Source organism: Panthera pardus, unplaced genomic scaffold (genome assembly GCF_024362965.1).
Source record: "Panthera pardus isolate Hobbes unplaced genomic scaffold, ASM2436296v1 HiC_scaffold_11, whole genome shotgun sequence".
NCBI classification, from domain to species: domain Eukaryota; kingdom Metazoa; phylum Chordata; class Mammalia; order Carnivora; family Felidae; genus Panthera; species Panthera pardus.
The window spans coordinates 22,591,016-22,616,078 of NW_026526666.1; the positions used below are offsets into that span (position 1 = coordinate 22,591,016).

Consider the following 25,063-nt stretch of genomic DNA (forward strand, 5'->3'; position numbering starts at 1 on the left):
ACTACTGGATATGTGATATGAATAAAGATTTTTTAATATATTAAAGTATTAGCAAAACCATACAAATTGTCTGTATATGAATGTGTGGAATGGTAAGGAAACACTGACACTGAGGCATGGCCATAATGTCAGGTACACAAGTGTCCCAGTCAGATCCTACATTTGTCATAGCTAACACCATTCATTCAGATGGCAGCTATTTTGTTTGTGATTCAACCAGTCCAAGCCTCTTTTCATTTTTCCCATACCTCTCTCTCTTCCTCCCACTCTCTCCTTTCCTCCCTTCCTTCCTTCCTTCCTTCCTTCCTTCCTTCCTTCCTTCCTTCCTTCCTTCCTTCCTTCCTTCCTCTCTTCAGCAAACCTTTACTGTCTGTCTCTCTGTGCCAGGAAATAAGAGTCAGGAATTCATAGTTGAGACTTGGGCTTTGTAGACCTTAGAGGAATTTAACTCATTTCTGCTTTTCTCCTTTTGCTTTTGATAAACAAAAGTTTAGGGCCATCAAAAGATTTTACAACCTTTGTTCAAAGTTATATTTATGACCTATTTTGTAGCTTATAGCATCAGAGGTAGTTTTGATTGAGTTTTGCACAGGCATTTTGAAAGAGCATTCTTGCCCTTCCACTATCCTCTTATCATTTGTTATTTTTGGTTACTGGTTTGTAAGACTGATTTACAGGTACTTTCCAAAAGCTTCATCTGTTACAGTAAATGTATACACTATATTGATGTCAATGTTCTGTAAGAGCTCTCTCTATGCAGAAAACAATTCCCTATCAGATGATTAGCCATCCCTTCCTTGGCAAATTATCTCCAAGTATTAGCCACTATTTATAGGGAAACTAACCTGATTAAAAACATACTAGGAAGAAGGTATGCTTAGATAATGTCAAGATGAGGAACTAGATAAAGGAAGGAATTGGTTCACTTAGAACAGTTTATTGAGGGGCGCCAGGGTGGCTCAGTCGGTTAAGCATCCGACTTTGGCTCAGGTCATGATCTCACAGCTTGTGAGTCCGAGCCCCACATCAGGCTCTGTGCTGACAGCTCAGAGCCTGGAGCCTCTTCAGATTCTTTGTCTTTCTCTCTCTCTCTACCCCTCCCTGCTCACATTCTGTCTCTCTCTGTCTCTCAAAAATAAATAAACATTAAAAAAAGTTTTAAAAAAGAACAGTTTATTGAACTTGCTGCATTTAAATAGCTGGGTCTATAAAAAGGTTACTTAAGAATCCTAGTTGATCAGCAAAAAATCATGGGCAAGAAAAACCAAATTGTAAATATATTAGCACATGTTCATAGAAAGAATGGTAACATTGCTTTCAGAAAGGAAGGTAGAAAAAATAAAGGAGACAAATTTTGTGAGTTGATTCCTTTGATTTGTTTGTTTTAATTAGAATACATAGGAATAATGGATAGTAAATGGGTTGTTGCAGATGTGATTGACATGTCAGAGCTGGATCTAATCTAGGAACATGATAAACAACAGGGCAGTTTCATTAAAATACCCATACAACAACTAGAGTTTCACATGTATTTATTTAATCCATCGACAAATGTATGCTCGGTTGTTTAGTGGAACCTGTGTCATAGACCATTTTATCTTTTAAAGGTTAAGACACTGTAATAAAGAAACATGATAGAAAGTTTTCTAAAAGCTCTGCTCATATTTAATTTTATATTTCTACCTTACAAGATCAATTAGATATGTATGGTAAGTAAAAGCTTAAAAATCTGTACCCATGATGCCTGTGTAGCTCTTCCCTCTGCTCTGGTTCCTCTGAAAACCCAGGATTTGGTGAGCCATCTGCAATAATGATGGGCCAAGGGATATTAAAGTAGAACTTAGCTCCATAGTATCCAATAGAAATATAATGCAAACCATATTTTAAGTTTTATAGGAGCCACAATTTTAAATATTAAAAATTAAAAATAGTTGAAATTAATTTTAATAATATATATTACTTAACCTTATATATCCAAACTATTCAAAGGTAACCAATATAACAATTTACCAATAAATTATTTCCCATGGCTCTTTGTACAGTCTTTGAATCCAGTGCGTATTTTATACTTACTGCACATCTCAAATTGTACCAGCCATTTTTTGAGTGATCAGTAGCCAAGTGCTCAAGGCTAGTGTCAACCATATTCACAGGGTACAAATATAGCCTTTTTTGCCCCTGTTATTTTAGAGAAACTTAGTCATTTCCTAGTCTACTTTTTCCTCTAAGTGAGGGGAAAACTGTTGGACTGATATGCATCATTTTGATCTGTCCTTGAGAAGACACACCTGAAGAGATTTTTGAAGGTGTTTTCTCAAATTAACAAACACTTGGTTTACTGTAACTATTTACAATATGATTTTTAAAACACCATTTTGTTCTTTTTAATATTTTTCATGTTTATTTATTTATTTTGAGAGAGACAGAGAGAGAGAGCACGAGCAGGGGAGGGGCAGACAGAGAGGGGGAGAGAGAATCCCAAGCAGGATCTGCACTGTCAGCACAGAGCCTGATAGGGGGCTCAAACCCACAAACTGTGAGATCATGATCTGAGCCGAAATCAGAAGTCGTATGCTTAACTGACTGAGCCACCCAGGCACCCAAAACACCATTTTAAATAAAATACTTTTTTTTTCAAGGTTAGGAAAGAGAGGGGGATATGAAAATATTAGAATACTTTTGAAACTTAAACTTGGAACAGGGCATTTTACAGATTTCCTTTCCATATTGTCTAGCTATGGGAGGGAAAGATTCATGGCTGTGGTGGATTCTTCCCCATTGACTCTTCCTTTTGCTAACTCTTTGTATATGTTAAAGAAGCTGTGGGGAAAGGTTATTCATGGGACCTGTTAGGCATTCTTGTTTTTGTTTTTTTTTTAAATAATAGGATTATGTCTTATCTTCAGCATGAATAGTGGCAGCAAGTGCCTTAAAGACTGCAGTTCTATCATAGTCATATATACCTACCTACTTTCCCTCCTTCCTCCCTCCCTCCCTCCCTCCCTCCCTCCCTCCCTCCCTCCCTTCCTTCCCTTTTTTCTTCTTTCCTTCATTCCTCATTCATTCACACAACTCTTAGTGGATATCTGTTATATGCTAGGCAACTTGCTAGACGTGGAGGTTAAACAATAGAAAGGATCTCACAAATGCAGTGGGAAAATTGTGTAGGAAAGTGACAGACGTTAACATATGATGTCCATCACTGTCCTCAAGAAGACATATTATTTATTCTTTGTTGGTGTGGTAGAGCTTGGGCCCAGGTGTCTTAGAAATAGGGAAGCATTCCTCTCTTCCTTCATTTTATGAAAGATATTGATTATGTTCATGTTCTTGGGTTCCAGCCAATCTTTTTTCCAAGAAAATACAAGAGAAGCTTATGTCTGTGTTTATGTTCAGTTACCAGAGGCATCAGATCAGATTAGGTACACATCCGGAGAACTTAACACTTTACTATTTGACATTATGCATGGGCTGTGTTTGTGCTTTTATTTCAAGCATTGTCACCAAAATATCATTGTTGACAACTTTATTCGTACTGCAAATATTGGCACTGAAATACTGCTGCAACCTTGAATGCATCTGTGTTCATGGATCAGTGCTTCTCTCCGCTTCCTGTACATTTCCAAGTACATGAATCACACGCCATGATTTTTGTTAATGGATGAGGATAGGGCAGAATCTGTTTTCTTCTGGTACCAATTTACAAGTGTTCCCTCTTGCGTGGATGCCCTTTGCAAAGGTGAGATTGGATACAAAAACCTATTACCATGTATCAGGTAAGGCAGAGACCCACTGTGTAACCCAATGGGATAGATTAAGTCAGGAAGAGCTGGAGCATAGAAATTGAGGAATGGACACAGAAGGGTAGACTTCCTTCGAAGGTGCTTTGGGTATCTTCTCCTGCCACAGAACATGGCCGATGGAAGGAAGAGCTACAGAAGACAGGTATTCTGGGAAAGTGTGTCAGGGAGGCCAGTGGGGAGTAGTAGCATGGTATTGGACACAACACAGGTCCGGGAATGTAGGAGCCAGTGGGTGTTAGGAAAATCTGTTGCCGCTGTATGGAGTTAAGCAAAAGAATTCCAATGCCTGGAAGACAGATGGGAACAGGTAGTCTCATCCTTAGAGGGACTAGGGGTGTTGACTCGGTGACCAAAGCAGAGTCTCAGGAACAGAGATCAGCTAGTGGAAACCAGGCCCAAAGTAGGAATTGTATTTCTACTTCCACCTGAATCAGCAACAAAGATTTGATACTGAATCACAGACCTTGGGCTATAGTTGTGTCAATCCCTCCTGCCTAAGGTCAGGGTTTTCAGAGATCAGGTAGATCTGAGCTTAGTTTGGGGACAAAAGGGATAGAAGTATTTAAGTGACTCTGGCTTTGTGAAGGGGGTGATGCAGAGCTGACAGTGAAGTGGGATGACACACCTGTAATCTGTGTCAGAGCCCTACCTGCTACTCACCGAATTGATTTCATTATTTCAGTTGAACCCACTGTCAGGTCTTTTAAGGTTGAACTGTTTGGGGAATTGCTGCACTGATTCAACTAACAAGATTTTCTGAAAGGCAAAGGAAACATGAAAAAGTTTTATGCTTTCATCACTGTTAAGCCTTGTCTTGGAGGTCACCAACCAACAACCTTCTTGCTTGGACATTCACTTCTTCCACTTCTTTGAAACACCGAAGCCCTGTTCAAGGATCACCTTCCCACCCTTCCTTGAAATTGTCTCCTGTCCTGGGCTAGTTGATGTGATCATTTTCTTCCATCTCGCTGACACTCCTGCTCTATGTCCTTCGTTTGCTTCTCTTTTCCATTCTCCAGTTGTAGCAGATCTCAAAATATATCCTTAAGCCTTTCTTTCCTTCTGCTCTCCTCTCCTCATTATTGGCATGTGTCCCTTTGCTTTTCCACTGCTGTAAGCCCGGATCATGACCTGGAAGGATTACTGCAATAGTGACTTACCGGACTTCTCCCCCTCTTGCTAGTCTCCTCTGCTTCTGGATTGATTTTCCCAAAGCAGAGGTCTGGTCATACCTCTCCCCTGCCCAGAAATTGCATAGCCTCCCACTGTGGACAAAATGAAGTACTACCTTCTCACTTGGATCTCAAGAAATTTACATAACTGTTCCATGATAATCACCCACCAGTCCTCATATCTAGTCTACACTCAAGCCAAATTGGCCATTTACTGTTTCTCAAGGACATCCTATACTTTTCCTCCTCCAAGGCTTTATTTATGTCTCCTTTGGTCTGTAATTGTGTCAACCATGTGTCCTGGTTTGCCTAGGTCAGTCCCGGTTTATTCCTGTTGTTTTGATATCAATATTACTAAGCTTTCATTTCACATTCCAAAGTGTAATAGTTGGGATGATAAATTATATTGTCACGCTACCTGTAAAGCTCTTTTTCCTGTTCCTTCTCTCAGTCTTATTCCCCAGTCTGCACTCAAATATATTTAAGTTTGCTTGTGAAACATAGCTCTATCCTTTTAAGTTGTGTGCCATATCAATAACATCCACTTCCATGAGATTTTCCTTCTACTCTCTACCCTACCGTCATCAAGATCAAGGCCATACTCTTTGTATAAATTAGATTGCTTTTTCTATACAACTTAACCGCTTAAACAATAAGGAAAATTTATTATGTCACACACAGGGAGTGCCATTAGGATGGCTCAAAAAATGACTAATTCAGTATCTGAACAACACATCAGAGATCCAGATCTCTCTTCTCTTTCCACCCTGACATAATATGTGTCTGCTCTGCTCTTGGCTGGCTCCTCTCATGATTGCACAATGACCACCCTTGTTCTGGAAATCACATGCAACGATGATGATGTCTAGCAGAAGGATAAAAGCAAGAACCCATGTTTGGAGGCACCATTCCTAGCAAAGATCTCCTCATCTTCCTTGAGCACAATTTCAACTCATGCCCAGGCATAAGTTAGTAACAGATGGAGCCACCAGGACTTGACAAATCATTCATCCTTTGAGGCTAAGGATGGCCATGATTCCCTGAAGACTGTGGCTATAATAGAGAAGGTTGATAACTGAACAAAATCAAGACTCTGTGAGGAAGATGGACAGTTAACATTGATTAGACAAACAACAAAGTCTGCTACATGTAGGTTTGGGTTCAATCAATGTTTATTAAATAGGGGTTTAGTTTTCTTTCAGATATGAGGAATTTGAATTCACTTGAATATTCTAATACTGTCATGAATTATAAATACTGATATTAAATAAACATTTAAAATGATCAGCCCCGCACGTAACAGGTTCATTTCAATACTATTTTGCTTGAGTTCATATGGAGAGATTATAATTAAGATTTTGAAAGAAAACTTGATTGAGATTTTAATAGCCATCTAAAACTGCCGGCCAGCAAACTGTGCTCAGAATTGCTCATTAAGTAGAATTGTTTCCTGTTGCTTTTTGAGGGAATGTTTTTTCAAGTATTTGAGTCCTGTATTCATTGGACTCCTATCTATATTCATTGAGTCATATTCCTAGGACTCAAATATTCACAGGATTTCAATTACCTGTTACAAATTTACCTTTTGGTACTGAATTGCGGAATTCTCAAAATGTCTGCCAATTGTGAAATGTGAGAAACAGTAGATCAAAAAACTGTGATTTTGAAATGTGCTATGACACTAAGGGGGGCTTGCAAAAAGACTGCTAACGGAGGATCTTCTTTCATGCCCAGGACGGGACTTTCATTCTTCCCACTCAGGGTCTATTCAGGCTCAGCACCTCCCAAGATCCTCTGTGGGAAAGTCAGGTGGAAGCCAAAGTGTTCAGAGCAGTGCTTGTGTACTTTGCACAGTGGTTAGGAGCGGACTGTACAGATGGGGGCTTGCTCTACCTTTTGAAATGTTGTCACCAGGCCACAACACAGATGGTCTCAATGGGGGGACCACAGGAGTCCCAGCACCCCCTGGGCCTACATCAGAAAGAGCCAACACTATTAACATGAAAATATTCCATGCAATAAAGGATCAGAAAGACTCATTTGGTTTCTGAATAAAATAGAACAGAACAGAGGAATACCATTTCTAAACTCTTCATTGGATATTGCTGCTCAGAGTTATGGATCTTGGTGCCCAAGGGTTGGGGCTGGCATTTTATGTTTTCAGCAACACTCTTGCTAACTGCTGAGATGTGATGACTCCAAATATTTTGACAGCCTACAATGGGACTCAATAAAGAAGCAGAATTTAAGATTATGCATGGTTTGGACATTTGAAAAAATTTTCCAAAGGATGAAGGGGCTAGATAAGATTGAATTCCGTCCAAGAGTAAAAGTCAAGGGTTCAGTCTTACCTGAGGGCAGGTTTTTACATGCACATTCAAATACCTGTGTAAGATAATCTGAATCTTGTAAGGAGTGGTAGTGGGAAAATAGCACAGAAGCTGAGTAAGTTATATATGGAACAGATAGTGGACTTCAAAGTCATACTTTCTTCTCCCTTAATAATTCAAATCAACAGGCTTTCACATCAGTTCTGTAGACTTCTACTAGTCTATTCAGCTTCTGAAAATAAATATTTAATCATTATGCCTTTGAGAAATAATATAAATCTATAACTTTTCTTCAAAATTTTGCCTTTCTTAAAATGAACTTCCTGTTAATGTTATCTGAACATCCCACCAAACTATCCCATCACCAAGCCTTCAAAGTAACATTTTGGGGTAACAGGCTGATTGTAAAAATAAATTGCAGCAGATTGAGGACACATTTGGAAAATTAATATTCCCAGCTCCACTGCACTCTGTCCTCTGTAACTCTGTCCTCCACTTTTGTTTGAATAAATGTTACTGTTTGTTGGACAGTCTTATCTGTAAGCCCTATTTTTTTGGCTATTTTTTTTTTTTTTAAAGAAGAGACTCCTATCTTTGTGCTTTACATAGAAAAGCATATTAGGGGAAATTATATCCATAAGTACAAAAGTTTAGATAAAAAGGCTTTAACTCCTAGACTTTCCTTCCTAAAATAAAGCAAATTAATAAAATAATATCAAGGTTGGCATCGAATGATAAGTAAGTTAATATGTGTTTCATAAAGTGCTTTGGCTGCATTCCTGAAAAAATCTTTGATGATAAATATAATACTAAATGTAGAGTCACACTGCCTGGGTTTGAATCTCAGGTCTGCCAGTTACTACTTATGAGACTGTGGGGAAATTACTTAACCTCTTCATGCCTCAGTTTCCTTACCTGTAAAAAGGAATAATAATACCTACTTCACAGGGTGGTTGTGAGGACCAAATCAAATCAATATACATAAGGTGTTTAGAATAGCACCTGGTCTGTGGTAAGTGCTATATGTCACTTTTAAAAATGACAACAAAGGAAATATGTTAATGAATTTATATAATAAACATGTATCATAAGCTTAAATTAAAGGCATTTGAGATAAATAATAATCTGTTTTCTAAAATGTACTTCCCATTATATATTGGAAGCCCTTAAATTGGCTTGCTTAATAAATTCAGCTGAACCAGAGCTATTAGGGTTTCACATTTAAATTATAATTATACCTTTTCCTAATACACCATGAGCAGTAAGCTGGAAAGTTGCACTCATACCAAAAACAAATGAGACCAGACTGCAAAATGAGTTTATGTTCCAAGATTCATCTCATTCATTTATTTTTGGGTCTCAATCATGCTTTTCTTTGTGCGTTCTCATCAAACAATTTTAATGGCTTAGTAAAATATAAGGATTTCCTATGTAATCAACATTTACTCTTTCTGTGAAAGTGTTTTAAAAATAAAGTCCTTCAAATGTCTAGTCATTTTTTCCAGTAAAAATGAGTGGCCTTAAAAGACATTTGTTCTGGCAATCTGTTTAAAGATGGGAGAAATGAAAGCCAAGAAAACCGGAAGAAGATGGCCTCCAGGGAAAGATCTGTATGATGAATTTGAAATTGCAAGGAATGCTCTCTCTGCTTTCCCAGACAGAGCTGTCACCTCAAAAGCCTAATTTCATGAAAAGGAGTGTTATCGGAGTATCACAGTTTAGTCTATCAGGTGCATATTCCCTTAATGTGGGTAGGGTGCTTGAAGATAACCACTAATAACTCAGTCCTGTTGTACAACAGAAACTTATATTTCAATGCAGAAGAAATCTGAAGCATACAGCAGTATAGATTTTCTGAACTAGCAAAAAAAATAAACATTAAAAAAAAGTCAGGGGTGGAGGGCGCGCCTGGATTGCTCTGACTCTTGATTTCAGCTCAGGTCATGATCCCAGGGTTGTGGGATTCAGTCCTGCCAAGGGCTCTGAGCTGAGCTTAGGATTCTTTCTCTCTCTCTCCCTCTACCCTTCTCCCCAGCTCGCTCTCTCTTTCTCTCTCTCTCCTTAAAAAAGAGGGGGTGGTGAAATAGAGATAGAAATACTGTCTGCCACAAGGCAATTATGAAGAGCTACCACACTGGCTCAGGTCCCTTTGGTGGTTCTCCCCGGACTCAGCTGCCAGCAGACACCCCAGGGAAGTCCAGCGGGGCAAAGTATGACTCTTCTGTGCTGTAGGAAAGGAATGTTATTCTTGGATTGGAAAGGTCAGGTAAATCCCACTGTTGTTCCCTAGCCACTTTGTGCTGCACTTAAATGCCTTTTTATTTCCCACTTGTGACACTGTTTAGAATAATACTTTTCTCTCTTGTGTGACTTAATACTTGTCTTCTTTTGTATGAGCTATTATTTTCTCCTCTTCCTAATAACCAGAGAAATGGTGAATGAGTTTGTCATCACTTTATAAAGTTAGCCTTCTTCAGCTTTTTCTGAAGAGCCCAAATGCTTTCATTTAGTTATAAATAACTATACTAATCTTTCCTACATGTGAATTTCTCTCCTCTGAAAAGGAAGACTTGCTTTTACTTACTCTCCTTAGTGTTTCTGGGATACTAGCTTCACCAAATATTTAGGATTGTCCCTAGAACAAAGATTTCTAAGATCAAATGAGTTTAGGAAACACTGGGCAGTAAAGTTAACAGTTTTCTTTAACAGATTGTCATGCTTTTGGTCATATGGGAAAGCTGATTGGGAGAAAATTACCATCTTAAATGCAGAAGCTCACACAAGAAGGCTTAGACTGCCAGACCTTTCTTAAAATAAAGCAAAATTAAAAAAAATACATTGTAATGTCAAGTTTAACTCCACAACTAGACTACATGGAGTTGAATCCTGACTTTATAACTTATTAGCTGAATGACCTTAGTTAAGTCATGTAAACTCTCTGTGCCTTAGTGTCCTCATCTGTAAAATAAAGACAGTAAAATAATGCTGTCAGGGGGCAGCCAGAAATTATGAATCTTAATGTGCTAATCTGCACTGTGAATCTCTGAGGAGGATTAGAATTTGTAGCTTTTAGCTGATTTTTTTTTTTTTTTTTTTTTTTGGACCAGGAGTATCTCCTCTCCCCCCAAATCCATTTAACGTCCTGCTGCAAATAGTTTTAGAAGCACTGACATAGGGACATCTAATTATTGCTTGTGCTTCAAAGGCTTATTTCTGAAAACTCTATTATCTCAAATTCCCAAAGAATATTTGAATTTTATCATGTTTTTTTATTGTTGATAAAGAACAGGGGAAATTAATTTGAATGTGCATTTTAGAAGAGCTAGAAAGCAAGCCAATAAGCTGTATACTAGTTTTCATTAATTATGAATGTCATTTTGAGGAATGACAGATACATCATAACAGTACTGGCCTACCTTAGATTTGTGACCATGAAGATTTTGATGTTCTATATTAAATTTTTTAAAACTGCAAGTATGCAAAGTGACTTTGAATTATAGTGTTCTCATAATTCATTTTTCTTTTTTTTTTTTTAATTTTTTTAATGTTTCTTTTTGAGAGAAAGAGACAGAGCATGAGTGCAGGAGGGGCAGAGAGAGAAGGAGACACAGAATCTGAAGCAGGGCCCAGGCTCTGACCTTCAGCACAGAGCCTAATGCGGGGCTCAAACTCAGGAACCACGAGATCATGACCTGAGCCAAAGTGGGATGCTCAACTGACTGAGCCACCCAGGCGCCCCAGTTCATTTTTCTTATAGCTCATGTTCACTACATTTATGTAAATGGTTGGGCAAATATAAAGATCGAGTACAATTTAATTAACTAGCAAAGGAGTTTTTTATTGGTTTGCACAAACTTCTCATCATTAAAAATAAAGAACGTGCATAGTGTAAATCTGTGTCTTGTCATTAGACCAACCGTGCTTCCTTTTTCTGTATGATCATGCTACTTCCCCCCTCACCCCCAGCCACATGTACACACACGCATGCAGTACAAAATTAGTGTCAGGACTTTCACATTATCCTAACATGTCAAACTACTCTATTATCCTATTCCAAGCATCACAGATTTCCTTACCACGAACACTAAGCCATCACAGATCTGAGTTGGCTAGAACATTCAGGATCATCTAATAACAGCTAAAATTTGCAGAGTTCTTATTCTATCTGTGCTAGCTCCTGTTCTAAAAATTTTATAACAATTCTATTATTGAAGTCTTACAACAGCCCATGGTGGCATTATTTCTATTATCTTCATTTTATAGATGAAGACACTGAGGCAATGGTTCATACTATCCTACTGTGGAGAGACAAGTGCTTGGAGCAAAAACACTCCAGGTGGTCCTTCTCCATGGTGGGCTCCAGCCAAGTCCTCGGGCTTGGGGGGCTTTTAACATTGACCACACTTCCTAGATGGGGTTGAAGAAGACTGGATCCCTTTCTGTAAGATTATTCCAGAAAGGAACCCTAAATTTGGCCACTTGCATACTCAGTCCTCAGTCAGTACTTACTTTTCTTATCTCCTGCCTTCTTTAGTCATTCATCAGTGTAGTGAGTGTGTCTGTACTGGCAGATGTGCAGTGAGCTTCTCTGACACCCCCAGCATTTCAGCCATGGTAAGAAGTGCACGATTTGGCATGGTGAGAAGTAAGCCAGAGGACGAGCATGTGCTGGGGCGCTGAGCAGTGAGTGGCTTGTCAGGACACTTCATCTCTCCATGTCTCACTTAAAACTGACTGTGGAAAGTCAGAACTTCAGGTTTTTGTTTTTTTTTTTTAATTTTAGGTTTCATTTAACCTTGCCTTCTATAACCCCACCCTTCACTACAATGCCTAGAACAGCTCTTTGCACCCTACAAATATATAATAATTATTTGTTCAAATAAATATCTAGAAATTCCTTTAAAAATATCCCTGAAAAATGTAACACATGTGGTAATCAGGACTTTTAGAGCCCTTGAAGTATCCAGTAGAGAGCTTATTAAAACACAAATGGCTGGACCCCACACCCAAGGCTTCTGAGATGGTAGGTCTGCGGGGAAGCCTGCAAGTCTGCATTTCTTTCAAGTTCCCAGGTGCTGCTGATGCTGCTGGTCTGGGGACCTCACTGGAAAACCACTGCCTATAGAGCATTCTTAAAATTGACATGTACCTATCCTCTGGCTTCACAAGTTAAAAATGATTTAATAAGCTTGTCCCACACAGTGGTGGGGATAACAGCTTTGTGTGTTTCTTATCCTATGGGATAAGTTCTCCCATTTGATAGGTTGCCTATCATGTATATAAAATATACTATGTATATTTTAGCAGGAGTCTCCTGAAGACTGCAAACCTTAATTCAAGGAAACAAATCCAGTTCCTGGCCTCATTTCCTTCTCTGTAAGCTGCCTTTTGACCCACTGCTTCACTAAAGCCCCCAGAATGTGGGGGCCTTCTGGTTGCCACATGTCTGCAGTCTTAACCACCTCCACTACCATGTACAGATTAAGAGCATGGGTTCAGAAGATGAACTGCCTTGGGTTCAGATGCTAGCTGTTCACTCCACACCCAGTCCTCGAAGTTTACTTTATCTAGGCCTGATTTTCTTCATCTGTAGCTGGATTTTAATAACAATACCTACCTTATAGGGTTGTTTTAAAGATTAAATAGGTAAGTATTTGCAAAGTACTTAGAACAATCCCTAATACCTAGTAAATGCCATGTAAATTAGTTTCCTTTTCAATCTTTTTTCTTCCCAGCTTTATAGAGATATAATGATATATTGCATAACGTTAAGGTGTACAATGTGCTGATTTGATAGATTTATGTATTACTTCAAAATATTAACACCATAGCATTAGGTAACACCTCTGTCCTCTCACATAATTACCATTTGTGTGTATGTGTGGTAAGAACATTTAAGATCTACTCTTTTACCAACATTCAAGTATACAATTCAGTGTTATTAGCTGTAATCACCATGCTGTACATTAGATCCTCCAGAACTTGTTAATCTCGTAACTGGAAGTTTGTGCCCTTTGGCCAGTATCTTTCTACTCCTCCCCTAACCCCCACCCCTGGTAACCACCATTCTGCTCACTGTTTTTATGAGTTTGACTCTTTTTTTTTTTTTTTAAATTCCACATATAAGTGATACTATGCAATATAGGTCCTTCTGGCCCTCTGATTTATTTATTTAGCATAATGCCCTCAAGGTTCATCCAGGTTGTAGCAAACAGCAGGATTTTATTCATTCTCATGGCTGAATAATTTTCCATCGTATACACCACATATTCTTTATCGATTTATCCATAGACAGACACTTAGGTTGTTTCCATCTTAGCTATTATGAATAATGCTGCAATAAACATTGGAGTGCAGATATCTCTTTGAAATCCTGATTTCAGTTCCTTTAGATACATACCCAGAAGCAGGATTGCTGGCTTATGTGGTAGTTCTGGTTTTAATGTTTTAAGCTATTTTCCATAGGGGCTGTACCAATTTACATTCCCACCAACAAGGGTTCCCTTTGCTCCACACCCTCACCAACACATATTATTTCTTATATTTTTTTCCTTTATTTATTTTGAGAGAGAGAGAAAGCGAGTGGGGGAGGGACATAGAGAAAGGGAATGAGAGAGAGCATCCTAAGCAAGTTCTGCGAAGCTCAATGTGGGGCTTATCACCGGGCTTAAACCCACAAAACCCCGAGATTGTGACAAGAGTCAGATGCTTAACCAACTGAGCCACCCAGGTGCACCTATCTCTTGTCTTTTTGATGATAGCCGTTCTAACAGGTGTTAAGGTGATTATCTCATTGTGGTTTTAATTTAATTTCCCTAATGATTAGTGATTTGAACACCTTTTCATATACCTGTTGACCATTTGTAGGTCTTCTTTGGAAAACAGTCTATTTGATTCCTTTGTCCATTTTCAATCATTTTTTGTTTAGTTTGTTATTGAGTTGTATGAGTTCTTTATATATTTTGGATTTTAACCCCTTATCAGACACATGATTTGCATAGATTTTCTCCCATTTGATAGGTTGCCTTTTCATTTTGTTAGCCTATTGGTTTTTTGTTTTTGCCACGCAGAAGCTTTAAGTTAGCTTTTATTCATGATTTCTCTCACAGTTGCATACCACCTCAACTATCACTTACCTTTTCTTTAAATCAATCCACTTTACCAACAAATTGTAAAAGAAAATATATCATTACCATAAATGAAATACCAATATCAATTTGGAAATAGAAACTAACCATAAAATGAACATACTGAAAACCAGTGTTTTTCAATTCTAGCCAGTTATAATTTTCAATGAAAACTGAGCCTGAGATTTGCTCCCTCTTTATTAAAAAAAAAAAAAAAAAAAAAAAAAAAAAAAAAAAAAGACATTAGCAAGTTCTCACTGCTGTTAACAAGAAGTAAACCCCCAAATCTCACTGTTGTCACACCTTAGAGTTTATCTTTCACTCATGTAATAGTCCACTGTAGGGCTACTGATTGAGGCACTTAGACTCCTTCCATCTTATGTCACCAACAACCCCTGGACCCAGAGAAGTCCCTGCTTCCAGCCAGCAGATGGGGAGAGAACATGGAGAAGATACACATGATTTTTCCTTTTTGATCTGAAGCTGACATACACCATTGATCCTAATGTTCCTTTGGTAGAAGTCACCCAGCACCAAGCTTGCAGAGAATGCTGGTCCGGACTAGGTAGCCACTTCCCAACAGCAACTTTATCATATGAAAGTAAGAACACAAGTTTTTGTGGTCAAATTATGAAATATATGTACTTACAGAAAAACATAACCATAGTTTCTTACCTACTGTTAAGGATTGTGCAACTATTGTATCAGTAACTATATTACTTCTTCAGTAATTCTGAATTCAACTATATTAAAACATTGGATCATGAGTAACTTGTTCTGTGAGCGTTCCACAAGACAAGCAAACATTTCTAATAAATTTTAACTTGATAAATGAGCTATGTCTTGCAATACAAGTAGTAAGGGACGCCATGATCACAACTGAGCCAATGGTTCTTGAAATCCACTTTGATATATGAGTGCTTTGATTTATAAGCATGTTTCTGGAACAAATTATGCACACAAACCAAGGTTTTACTATGATTCTCCTCTCTCCTAACCTCAATTCCATTCAGAAACTATATTTCAAGAAGTTAGCAGCTACCTTAGCAAGAGTTTGGGAATCCATATACACACTAGAGAAACCTTAAATTCTCTGCATCATAACACAAATTTAAAGAGATAGTACCCAGTGTAGCTTTTTTTTTTAGCGATTATTTATTTTTGAGAAAGAGAGAGAGAGAGAGAGGGAGGCAGAGCACGAGTAGGGGAGGGGCAGAGACAGAAGGAGACACAGAATATGAAGCAGGCTCCAGGCTCTATCAGCACAGAGCCTGACATGGGACACGAACCCACAAACTGTGAGATCATGACCTGAGCCAAAGTCGGATGCTTAACTGACTGAGCCACCCAGGTGCCCCCCCCGCCTCCCCGGGGTAGCTTTTTACCTCTTGGTATGGCTTAGAACTTTCCTTGGCTAGCTTGAAATTGGTGTTGGGAAATGAGATCTCTCTTTACATGTGCCTGTGTAATAACCAAGAATGCATAATGTGTTTGATAGGAACCTAAATATAAATTCAATGCCTTCTTACATTTTAAAATTTAAGTGTGTCCCATGACTATACTTTTATGGATAAAGTTGCTTTTCAGATACTATTTCACATATAGATACTATTTCTCACCTGAAATATGAGACATGCCACGTACCATCACACTGATTGCATGGACTCTATACTGCTGCATTACATCTAAAATGTTCTGGTACCAATTTCAAACCAATGATGCACGGGTATCTTTGAATTATCACCAGTTGAAAGAGAGAGGAATTTCTAATTGTGGTTTTATAAATGAAAACGTAAAGCTATTTGGAGTTTGGCATTTTTTTTTTTAATGTTTATTTATTTTTGAGACAGAGAGAGACAGAGCATGAATGGGGGAGGGGCAGAGAGAGAGGGAGACACAGAATCAGAAGCAGGCTCCAGGCTCTGAGACATCAGCCCAGAGCCTGAAGCAGGGCTCGAACTCACGAACTGTGAGATCGTGACCTGGGCTGAAGTCGGACGCTCAACTGACTGAGCCACCCAGGCGCCCCTGGAGTTTGGCATTTGATGAAAGTCTACAGTGATTTCATCTCCCTACAAAAAACCTACTTCAGTATTTTGTCATTAAGGAATGTAGATAACAGAAGGTCAGCCTCTGGGAATTGAGATATGAGAGCAATGTTATGTTTATAAACATTTGTATTTGAGGATTTATGATTTGCTTCTGCATTTTTGTAGGTTGCTATTCATCAGCAAGATGAGGCTTTTTACTCACTGCCAAGCAGGGTAATAGATAAGATATCGGGCCACATACCAGTTCTCTCCTCAAAGATGGGATGAACATGTGGATGGGTCAGTTAGAAAGAGGGTGTGTGTACATCCTGCTTCGTAAGTGAAGTAGGACTCAAGTGACTCCAGGTTAAGAACTCCTTCTTGATAATGGTGAAAAAATAACCAAACCACCAGTCTTTGATTCCACATAAGAACGAAGGGTATGCGGAGGAAACATGAAGAAATTTCATTGAAAACGGAATCTCAAAAAAATAACAGAAAAGTTAGAAAGGGTAGCAAAAAGCTCCTTTGGAATTTGTTGGAAGTTTGGTAGGTATGTCAAAAGGATGAGGAAAGTCTTTTTCTAAACTCAATTCGTTTATATCTGGAGACCCCAGGATTCTAGAGGTCCTTATGAGGTGCTTTGTGCCCCAACACATCCCCTTAAAACTATAGAAATGCTAGGGATGGGGTAGAGCTCCAGGGTGTGACCTAGAATGGGGACGGGGGCTAAGCTGGCTTAACCTGGGAAAATTGGAAGAAATGCTTACAAGTTTCTGGGCAGAGGCTGTGGCCAAGATAGCTCTGAACTTGGATTCAGATTCTGGCTGTGCCAGTAACTGTGTGATTCAAGCATGTTTAACTTCTCTATTTATTTCTCTCTGGATATGTGTTCTTATCTATAATATGGGCAGATCGAGCTGGGTTTCATTCATTCATTCCTACAGCCATTCACATTAATTGCCAGTCACCGTGCTTTAATACAAAAGTATAAAAATAAACATTATACAGTCCCTGCTTCTGAGAAGCTGTCAGTTGAGTGGAAGAGACAGATGTTACTGATAATTATAAAATCATGTGAAAAGTACCATAATAAATGTACAAACTGCTACTGGAACACACAGAAGGAGGGATGGGTTGTACCAGGAATAGACATAAAGTTGCAAGAGAGAAGGCAATATTTAAATTATTGCCTTGCCTAACAAGGTATACTAAGCCATAGACCAAGTATAAAAGTCTGGATGTATGGGGGCGCCTGGGTGGCGCAGTCGGTTAAGCGTCCGACTTCAGCCAGGTCACGATCTCGCGGTCTGTGAGTTCGAGCCCCGCGTCAGGCTCTGGGCTGATGGCTCGGAGCCTGGAGCCTGTTTCCGATTCTGTGTCTCCCTCTCTCTCTGCCCCTCCCCCGTTCATGCTCTGTCTCTCTCTGTCCCAAAAATAAATAAAAAACGTTGAAAAAAATTAATTTAAAAAAAAAAAAAAGTCTGGATGTATGGAAATGCCTGGTATGTTGGGGGAATTTAAATGTTTAGCTATGGCTAGAACATGCCATGTGTGGAGGCTGTAAGAGTTGCAGAAGCTGAAAAAGTGGGTTTAGGCTCAGCTGTAAACAATATTTTATGACAATTCCTGTTATTCCTTTGGCTGTGAAGACACACTGAAAATTTTAAATAGGAAATTTGGATTGCACAAATTTGTTTTCAGTACATCAGTCTGGCAATAGATGGCTTGAAGACCACAGAAAAATGGAAGCACAGAGGTGAGTTCTGAGGATGCTATTAATGCAGGAAAGAAGTGATAAGGGACTGAATTTTAAAGTGGCAATAGTGATAAAAATGGACATATTCAAAATATAATTGAGATACAGAAGCAACAGGATTTAGCAACTGATGGAGAGAGGCAAATGAGGGGGGACATGGGTGTCAGCATGGTGTGTAATGGTATGAGGGTTTTAGCCTGAGTGTCCCACTGAAGGACTATGGGTTAATTGAGATGGTGACACGGAGAGGCAGGAGGTTCAGGATGGGAGAGATTAATTTCATTTGGATGGGAAGGTTTCAAGAACTTCAGTATGCAGATCTGAGCATGTTGAGATATTGCCGTTTGAATAAGTAGTTGGAGACCTGCTGTCCTTGTCTGGAGGTCAAGGAAAAGAGAAATATCTAGGATTCCTTGGAGTGCCAGGGGTTAGGAATACCTTAGGTGGAATAAAGTCCTCCAAGGAGGGCTTCTGACAGGACAAGAGAAAAAGAACCAAAATAAAATACCAGGGAACATAGAATTTAGGTTTGTAATTTACTGATGAGACCTTTTGCCCTCAAGGCAGACTCAGTCTTCTCTAGCTTCTGTCCAGGCCATGTTGAGAGCTACTAGGAGGGGCTACCTTCATGCCTCTTCTAACACTGCCTTCCTGGTTAGGCTTGTGTCTAAATCCTCTTCATCTATCAGGTAACATCTGTCCACCCTTTCTTTAAGAGTGATCAGGATTATGGGGCACCTGGGTGGCTCAGTCTGTTGGGCGTCCGACTTCAGCTCAGGTCACAATCTCATGGTCCGTGAGTTCGAGCCCTGCGTCGGGCTGTGGGCTGATGGCTCAGAGCCTGGAGCCTTCTTCTGATTCTGTGTCTCCCTCTCTCTCTGCCCCTCCCCCGTTCATGCTCTGTCTCTCTCTGTCTCAAAAATAAATAAACGTTAAAAAAAATTAAAAAAAAAAAAGAGTGATCAGGATTACACCTGCCTTTCTTTGATGGTATGTTAATTTGAATTCTCCTAGAAGCAGGCCCCACCAGTGATGAGATGCACAAGAGATTTGTCAGGGGAAACACCTATAGAAGATAAAGGTTTGGGGAGAGGTAGGCCAGAGAAGGCTGGGAGAGCCTTCAGACTATGATGGAGGTGTGACCCCTGTGAAAGAAAGCGGGGGTGGGGGGGAGGAGAATTGGGTGGCAAGCACCTCAGAATACAGCACGGTTTCAGGAAAGACTTGGCCAGGCTGATAGGCAGTTTTCAAACCAAAATTGCCAACTGGAGGTATCCCACATCTGAGGAATAGGCTTTCCTGCATACCTCCACCACGCCTACTTAGCCATTTGCTAGGAGGAGCCTGCAGGAAGTGCGGCCATAGTGGAGCAGCAGCCGGGCCCCTGTGCTGGAAAGCCTCCCTGCAGTAGGAGAATCTGAGTGGCACATTTTACTACCACCTCACATGCCCTCAGTGACTCAGTAACATTTCTTCCTAAATGTGCTACTGGTGGTTATTGTCCAAATTAGTTAAAACTCAGGCTTGTACCATTATTAATTATTTCATTTGTGTCCACCCAAGTAGATTATAACGCTTTCTTTAAATAGCAGTGAGAAGCACTAAGTTTTTACCTCAGAAGTCATCTAAGTATTCATTCTAAAAAAACTTGTTTTCTTTTCATTACATGAATTTGTCTGATAGTAGTAAACAGTGGGAGCTTTGACTAAGGAAATTGGCATGGGGGGAGGTTAAGAGAGAATATGATTTGGATGAGGAGTTCCACAGGTATCATAAGGAAGGGGGCAGAGCTAGAGCACGTGAAGTAGACACACCCACTGGAGGAAAGCAGACACTGGGGTCTAGGCACCTCCGTTTGATGAAATGAAGTCCTTGTAGGCACACAGAACACAGTATCCAGAGAACATGGTGGAAGGGGCTAGTCTAGAGCAAGAACTATCATGGGGTGAAGTCCAGCAAGATGTGATGGATAAGAATTGGAGTAGACATCACTGCAACTCCTTTTTTTTTTTTTTTTTTTTTTTTTTTGAGAACTGTGCTTTCTACCCACAGAGGCAGTTTTCATACACCGTGACACATCTTCTTAACTTTGGTTAATTGTTTGAGGAGAAACACCCATCCCAAGCTGACTCCCTTCTTAGAATTTGGAGTTGGGGTTCAGTAAATCTAATTAGTTGAACTTTCCCTAAACTGAGCTGATACATTCAAAACAGGGCTCTTGGAAACCATTGGGGCCATCATATATGCTAGGAAGTAAGGAGAACTGGCTTGCAGAAAGAATGAGTCAGGCACTGAGAGAAGAGCTGAGGTAAGAGGCAGTGTGACTCCAGAGACAGGGAGGGAGGCTAGGAGAATAGTTGCCTGGACTCCTGAGGAATTTCCATTCCTGGACCTAATGCTGAGCCCCATCCCTTGAGTTCTGAGATAACCTTCCAACCCTAGAGTAAATTCTCAGTTTTGCTTAATCCAGTTTGAAAGAGTTTCTTTTAGTAGCAGCCAAGCAATATTGACTGAGACAGCATTTTGGCAGATATGCTGAAGACACAAATAGGAAATTCGGAAGTGCACGATGTGCTGACATGCAACCAGGCAAGGGGTTAGCATTAGGAAAACTGGGAAGTGTAGCCCTGGGAGGAGGGGCCCAGACAAGGCAGCTGTTCGTCCAGTAGGAACCTGGTGACCAAACGAGTTATCAAGTCAGGGCCTGAGCATGAAGGATCTGATCATAGGAAGGAACTAAGGTGTAGGGTAGAGCCTTCATCACAGCACTGAGGCAGAAGTTGGTTATTGGGAATCAGGCAAAAGGTCAGAGGCTAACTGAGACTTTCTGATCTAATGAGGATGAAATTTATGCATGCATTTAGTAAGAATTATTGGGTATCTATTACATTCTAGGGAGTTTCGTGTATTAACAGACCTCGTTGGAGGGGGTCAGTGTACTAGGGGGTAGAGCCAGCCTGCGGTGGAGACCCCACTGATACCTGCTGTGAGGAGAGACATCTGAGAGGACAGAATCCAGCAGGGAGCTGGGCAGCACATGATGTGGAGTAGATGATAGGTTCTTAAAGTCTGGAGTATTCTAGGGCAAAACACACCTGGAAGAAGGTGAAACTGAAAACTCAGAAAGTAACTTCTTTCAAAGGGCAGCAGAGGAGTGATTCAGAAAGGAAGATAAGAAGATGTCAGGCACACAGCTAGTCTATTTGTCAGTTTCTCCTAGGACTCTGGTGGCAGCTAAGGAACCCATAGAAAATACCTCTTGTGCCTCTTTAGGCCGGATGAACCATTTCATCACACACCTGCTCTACTTTACCAAAGTTAAAAATTTTGGAATTTGGGAGGCTATAAACTCCAGCCTTTTTCCTAATTCAATCCAGGCTTACCAGATAAGCAAGACTAGATTCCTTTAATATAATTGAGCTCAATCCCTGATTTAACCTTGAACCCTGACCTCCTTGGAAGAAGAGATATAGTAAGAAAACAGGAAAAGTTAGAAAGAAGAAAAATTAAGAAATGCTTTATAAGTACTTATATTGGGGTAGAATTAGGTCCAACATCTAATCTCCTATGACTTCCTTCTTTATCTCTCACCTGTAATTTTGAATATTTTGTAATTACAGATATTACTTTTCATCAAGACCTCAAAAGCATTTCTCCAGAAGATATCAGGGACTCCTCATATAGTACCTTTACTTACCCCAGACAAGATGTACTGAAAACTAACCTTGACAATAACAAATGAAGGAACATACAATTGGCTCCAGTTTCTTTTCTCTTAATCACATTTCTAGTGTTGTTGACCATAGTGTTAAGTAGAGTCAAGGGGCCCCTGGGTGACTCAGTGTCTGACTCTTGATTTCTGCTCAAGTCATGGTCTCACAGTTGGTGGAATCAAGTCCTGCATCGGGCTCTGTGCTGACAGCGTGGAGCCTACTTGGGATTCTCTCTCTACCTCTGTCTCTCTCTGCTCCTCCCCTGCTCATATGTGCATGCTCTCTAACACACACACACACACACACACACAGAGCATCAAAAGATCTGGAGCTGAGTCAGCAATTTCTGCTTAGCTTCTGATTGGCCTGATGGGGTGCAAATTATTTAACATCCCTAAGCCTTCATTTCCTCATCCATAAAATGGAGTAATAACACAGGCTTTAATACCTTTCTGGGTGATTTTACAGGCCACTGCAAATGGTATAAACACCAATGGAAAATAGGCAGCTTCTTTAATAAATTAGCAGGTCCTTTAATAAATCAGCATTGTAGAGCAAAGAATCTGTACCAGCACCCAATTTTTCTCCTTACTGGCTCTGTGGCTTTGGGCAATTCATTTGAGTTCCAAATCTTGTTTTTTTTCAATTATAAAAGAAGTATGATAATATTTCTGTTTCATGTTTTTTTATGAAGATTATAATGACACAGGTATACTAAAGTATAAAGAATATATTAATGACTATAATTTTTAATACTGTCTCAGAATAGAATAATGAGATTTTGGTGAAGGATAATCTCAAGGCCAAACTTGAGAATTGATTTTTTCTTGTTATAAAAGTATTAATATAATTTTACCTTAGGATGTCTTTATCCAATCCTTTCAAGAATATTTTCACAGAAAATCATTGTGATTTCTTTGGCAGTGGCAAATTTAAACAAGACAATCACTTAAAAATAAAACATGGAATTCATTTACATACCAAAAATAAATGAGTGTGTCCTTAAAGCAAAGATCCTTTGTGTGTGTGTGTGTGTGTGTGTGTGTGTGTGTGTGTGTGTGTGTATTTTAATGAAGTCTTTTAGAAGACAAAAATGGTATGGTCCATTTGTATTCATAATTTATCGGTTTAATACTCTCTTGAATTAAGAGAAAGATGGCTTGTGTATATAAAGTTCTAATAAAAGAGTTTAGTTAAGCAAATATGATTCAGTTTTATATTGAGATTGTTACCACTCAAAGGAGTTACTTTTCTGCATTTTTTAAAAATAAGGTTATTCTACAGTATACTTGTTAAATTCTAATGTTCTTTAACCTTTTATTTCCTTGCAAGATAATAGTTGGAGAAACTGCTGTGTTTTGCCTACAACTAGCCACACGGGACTTTGAAAACCAGGAGAAAACTATTTTAACTGGAGATTGTTGCTATATAAACCCACTGGTGCGGCGAACTGTACGATTTCTGGGTATGTGTTCATTGAATTATTTTTATTGTTGCTGAAACCATGTTTATGTATAAGCTAACCCTTAAAATGATCAGCATTTTAGCCCTATGCAAATATTGGATTATATTTTATTTGAAATGTTTCAGTTTGATTTAAAAAATAATATTGCATATGACGTTCTCTCATATTGTATGACTCTACTTCAGGTGTCATTTCCATATTATTTTAAGGAAAAAAGAACACCACACTTGGATGTTTTCATATTCTTTAAGAAACTAAAAATTATATAATTAAAAGAAATTATTTACTGGGCTTATGAAACTTCAGAAACAATGCTTAAAGAGAAATGATAATCTAGTCATATTGCTGAGCATCATGAAAGACAAGAAAAATAGATTGGCAGATAAAAGATATGTTGTATAGTGCGCCTGGGTGGATCAGTGGGTTAGTGTCTGACTTTTGATTTCAGCTCAGGTCATGTTCTCCCAGTTGTGAGACTGAGCCCCGCATCGGGCTCCATGCTGAGTGTGGAGCCTGCTTGGGATTCTCTCTCTTTCCCTCTCTCTCAATATAAATACATAAACTTAAGAAAGACACCTTGGTGCTCCTGGGTGACTCGGTTGGTTACGTGTCCATCTTTGGCTCAGGTCATGATCTCACAGTTGGTGAGTTGGAGTTTGAGCCCCGCATGCGGCTCTCTGCTTTCAGTATAGATTCTGCTTTGGATCTCTCTCCTGCTCTCTCTCTCTCTGCACCACGCTCCCTCACCGCCGCCCCCCCCCCCCCCCGCCCCCACACACACACATGCACTTTCTCTCTCTCCCAAAAATAAAAAATAAACATTAAAAAAATAATAACAAAACATATGTTTATTTTTTAATTACCATATGTAGCTCTCCATGTTGCATTACCTCTGAGCTTTTTTTTTTTTAAATGTCAACAAAAATGCATTGGTGATTTTATTAGAGGAAAAGATTTACTATCACTATATGGGACACCTGAAACTAACATAACATTGTATGTTAACTATGCTGGGGTTAAAGTTAAAAAAAATATAAAAAAATTTAAAAAGCATCTACTGATGACGTTAACCTTCAATCTGAAATTCTAGCACTAATACATATAAGTATTGATAAGTTATTGCAGATCATTTCAATTCAGTAGAAATTTGGCCAAGACAAATTTTTAACTGACACAGTAAAGTTTAATATAAATTATTATTTCTTGTATTTATCAGATTAAAAAGTATTTCTGTATATACTATACTAGATAAAATTTAAGATAAATTCTGATCTGTATTTAGATTAAGATTAAGGATAGTGTACCCTTCAATATACTTCTTATAGCAGTGGGATCAAGATGAAGACTTTGGAGATATTATGCACAGATAAGCAAAGCTATATATAATCCTACTTAAAGACTAATCAAATGTCATCATGCCTATGAATCTCTCTAAAGATGGGAGGTTTTCATATCTAAGACTGTTCTTTTTATTGCCCTCAAGTTATACATCTCCAGAGCCCTCATTTATACTGTCTAAGTGATAACTTTTCTATGAAACTTTACAGTTATTTTTTTTTTTGCATACATCGATACTATGTTCTTGACTCGTTTATCTTTGCATGAGAGACATTTAATAACAAAATAAGCAATAATATACTCTAAACTAAAAATGATGAAATTGA

The 25,063-nt window shown here is 39.0% G+C and overlaps 1 protein-coding gene across 3 annotated transcripts in view; it reads left to right on the plus strand.

Annotated features, from left to right (window-relative positions):
- PLPPR5 (phospholipid phosphatase related 5) overlaps positions 1-25,063 on the plus strand; it is a 124,572-nt gene that overhangs the window by 18,876 nt on the left and 80,633 nt on the right. For all 3 annotated transcript variants that reach the window (XM_019457598.2, XM_019457596.2, XM_019457597.2), the window contains one exon: positions 23,267-23,399. In XM_019457598.2, coding sequence (XP_019313143.1) covers positions 23,267-23,399 — 133 coding nt within the window. The remainder of the gene's footprint in view (positions 1-23,266; positions 23,400-25,063) is intronic.